Raw genomic sequence first — 3,087 nt, forward strand, 5'->3', positions numbered from 1 at the left:
TGACAAGCCTATCTATACTCTAGGAGGGAATGGTAGTAAAAAAATGTGCATTCTTCATGTGGCGAAGATGATACCTATAATAAGACTTGTAGCTTTGACCATAAGAGATCAGCAAGCTTAAATATCTCCTTAATTCGATTAAAGAACAATAAAGTTCAATGGGACTGAGATCAAGAAGCCCAAAAGTCTTCTTAATGTATTAAAGGAGAAACAAAAGGTATGGAAGACATGACTTATAGCTTAATTGCATGTAAAACATATTTATGTAAAAAAAGAGCTCAATCTTATATGATTAAGGGCTCAAATATCTTCTCATCATAATAGAGAATGTATCAAAAGGATGTGAAAGATGTGAAAGGTATAAAACATAGGACTTGCAACTTAATCACATGAGATCAAAAAGCTGAACATCTCCGTGTGATGGAGAAGATATCAAAAGGAGAAGTATGTGCTTACAATTTAATCGTGGAAATCAAGCAAGTTCAGACATCTCAATGCTGAGCACAAAATATGAAAAATAGGATTTTCAACTTGATTTTCTGACCAAAAAAGCTCAGTTATCTTCTCATTGTAGTAGAGAATATATAATTCTGGACTTATATACTGTCTAGTTTAGGAATGTCCACTAACAATCTTATCTTATACATAAAGTGGATCCATAAAGAAAAATAATTTGAAGGGGAAAAGGTACATTGTAGGGTAAGAAATATATGGACATGTGTGCAGTGTTATTATTTTAAATGTCTCCCCTAGGATAAAGTCTGTGCAATCTTACAAGATCATCACTATCAGGCCTTTAAATAAATCGTTGATTCTGCACATAATCAAGCATCTTGTCCTGTTCAAAAAACTATTTATCATTTAAAATTTATAATGAAATAGCCTTTAAATTTTGGTTATTTTGTTTGATTATTTTGTGATTCTAATGAAAATATTGGAGCAGGTTGGAACAACACGTGATAAGCCCACTGTAGATGCTACAACAAACAGAATCAACAGCCTCCTCTTTAAGGTTGATCACACTCAAAAACTCTATTTATAGAAAATATAATTTGAGTCTGTGAAATGTTTTTTCATAAATTGGCATTTACCAGGTGAGATCCCTTAGGATGGATGGCTCCTGTGCATTGAACCTTTGTAGTGTTGCTTGTGGTAGGATTGACATCTTCTATGAACTCGGGTTTGGCGGTCCTTGGTATGTTGCACATTCATTATTTTTTGAAATATTTACCTACATCCCACTTTTTTCCTATGGATTTACATATCTAACACTTAAACTTCAATTTTTGCATAACGAAGAGCTGTATTCAAAGTTAAAATAGTGATATTTTTTATGTAATATGAAAGATTTGGGTGATATAAATGTAAAAATGTTTAGATGTTGAATCTGTAAATACGTAGGAATTTGGTGGTGTATATAAATGCCCTTATTTTATTTGGTTCGGATTTTCTAAACTTCACGTGCCTATGCGTTAAGCGACTCAGTAAGATTTTGCTTTTATAGGGATGTTGCCGGCGGGGCTATCATTCTTCAAGAAGCCGGAGGACTCATTTTCGACCCGTAAGTCCAATTTACACCAGAACAACACGTGGTTGACAGTCATATATGCATGTACAAATGATTAAAATAGTGCATGAATCAAATATATTTTCATTTGGGAAATTTACATTCGTACCACACAATTGTTATGGATTTACATATCTAACACCTAAAGTTTAGTTTTTACATTTACAGCACCTTGGTGCTATAAACTAAAGCATAAATGGTGCATTTGACTTTTAGAAAGTTAGTGAAGTGGTAATTTTGATGCGATGTTAATGATTTGAATGTTATGAATGTAAATATGAAAGTATTAAATATGTAAATAAACAAGAATTGTGTGGCAGGCATGTAAATGCCATTTTTCATTTTTCATTTTCATTTTTGGGAATTTTTCAAATAGGCATGGAGGGGATTTTGACATCATGTCAAGGAGAGTGGCTGCATCAAACGGCCATCTGAAGGATCTATTTGTTGGTGCTTTGAGGGAAGCAGAAGGAAACGGCCCTTAATAATTCCAGCAGGCCAACAATGTCTGAATCTCCCAGTCTGAAGAAAATGTCCAGCTTCTCTCGCATTTAAATTTATCAAAATACACATTGTTCCTCTTAAGTTATCCCTCTTTCATTCAACCGATCCGAATTCTGATGAAATATCATTTTTATTTTTATTTTTATCATGTATTAGCTGCCTATGTTGGCTTCCCTGCCTTGTTTTTGGACTCCAAATGTTGATTATGACAAATGTATACAAATATATATTCTTTTATATACTGGAATTTTTATTGATTTAATTTACACACTGGAATTTACATTTGACCTATTTTTAGCCTTCTTGCCATTTATAGAGTGTTGGGCATATATTTAAAACTAGGAAAGATCTACACATACCACTCAATTCCTTTGTTTTTACATATCTAACATCTAAACTTCAATTTTAACGTACATGCATGCCACCTTTCCCTTGTATGAAATGGGGCATTTCAATTTCTAAAAGTTAAAATGATGGTATTTTTTTTTTATGTGATATGAAAGATTAAAACCTATTTTATTTAATTATGAAATTGCCACCACAATTTTATTTAATTATTGTTTATAGTGATGATAAGCTATTTTTTTCAAGTTAAAACCTACATAGCACAGATTCTTATGTATTTACATATCTAACCTCCAAGCTTCAAAACTTGCACAAATAACACTCAAATATTTAATATCATTATCAAAATTAATATTATTTCCATTTTTTTTAATGTAAAATACATCTTTTCACGCAGGAATTCAAAACACCAAAATATTATATATGCAAATACAAAAATTTAGGTGTTAGATGTAAATACATGAATTATGTGCAACATATGTAAATTTCCCTTTATTATTATGATAGGTATTAAGAAAATTAATGCCTAATTTATTTTTTAAAAAAATATTTATGATACCAACGATAATTTTTTTTATTTTTTTATCATAATTTTATAATCACTTTTACACAAAAAAGGGCAATGAAACTATTTACAAATCAACCACCCCTTTTCATTCATTTTTCAAATT

The 3,087-nt window shown here is 30.9% G+C and overlaps 1 protein-coding gene across 1 annotated transcript in view; it reads left to right on the forward strand.

Annotated features, from left to right (window-relative positions):
• The window catches only part of LOC110032633 (inositol monophosphatase 3-like), a 14,680-nt gene extending 12,375 nt beyond the window's left edge, over window positions 1-2,305 (forward strand). Inside the window, exons 9-12 of the mRNA XM_020736317.1 lie at window positions 944-1,012; window positions 1,095-1,195; window positions 1,505-1,561; window positions 1,944-2,305. Coding sequence (XP_020591976.1) covers window positions 944-1,012; window positions 1,095-1,195; window positions 1,505-1,561; window positions 1,944-2,052 — 336 coding nt within the window. The 3' untranslated portion in view covers window positions 2,053-2,305. The remainder of the gene's footprint in view (window positions 1-943; window positions 1,013-1,094; window positions 1,196-1,504; window positions 1,562-1,943) is intronic.
• The last annotated feature ends 782 nt before the right edge of the window (window positions 2,306-3,087 follow it).

This window comes from Phalaenopsis equestris, unplaced genomic scaffold, assembly GCF_001263595.1.
Source record: "Phalaenopsis equestris unplaced genomic scaffold, ASM126359v1 Scaffold000989, whole genome shotgun sequence".
NCBI lineage: Eukaryota > Viridiplantae > Streptophyta > Magnoliopsida > Asparagales > Orchidaceae > Phalaenopsis > Phalaenopsis equestris.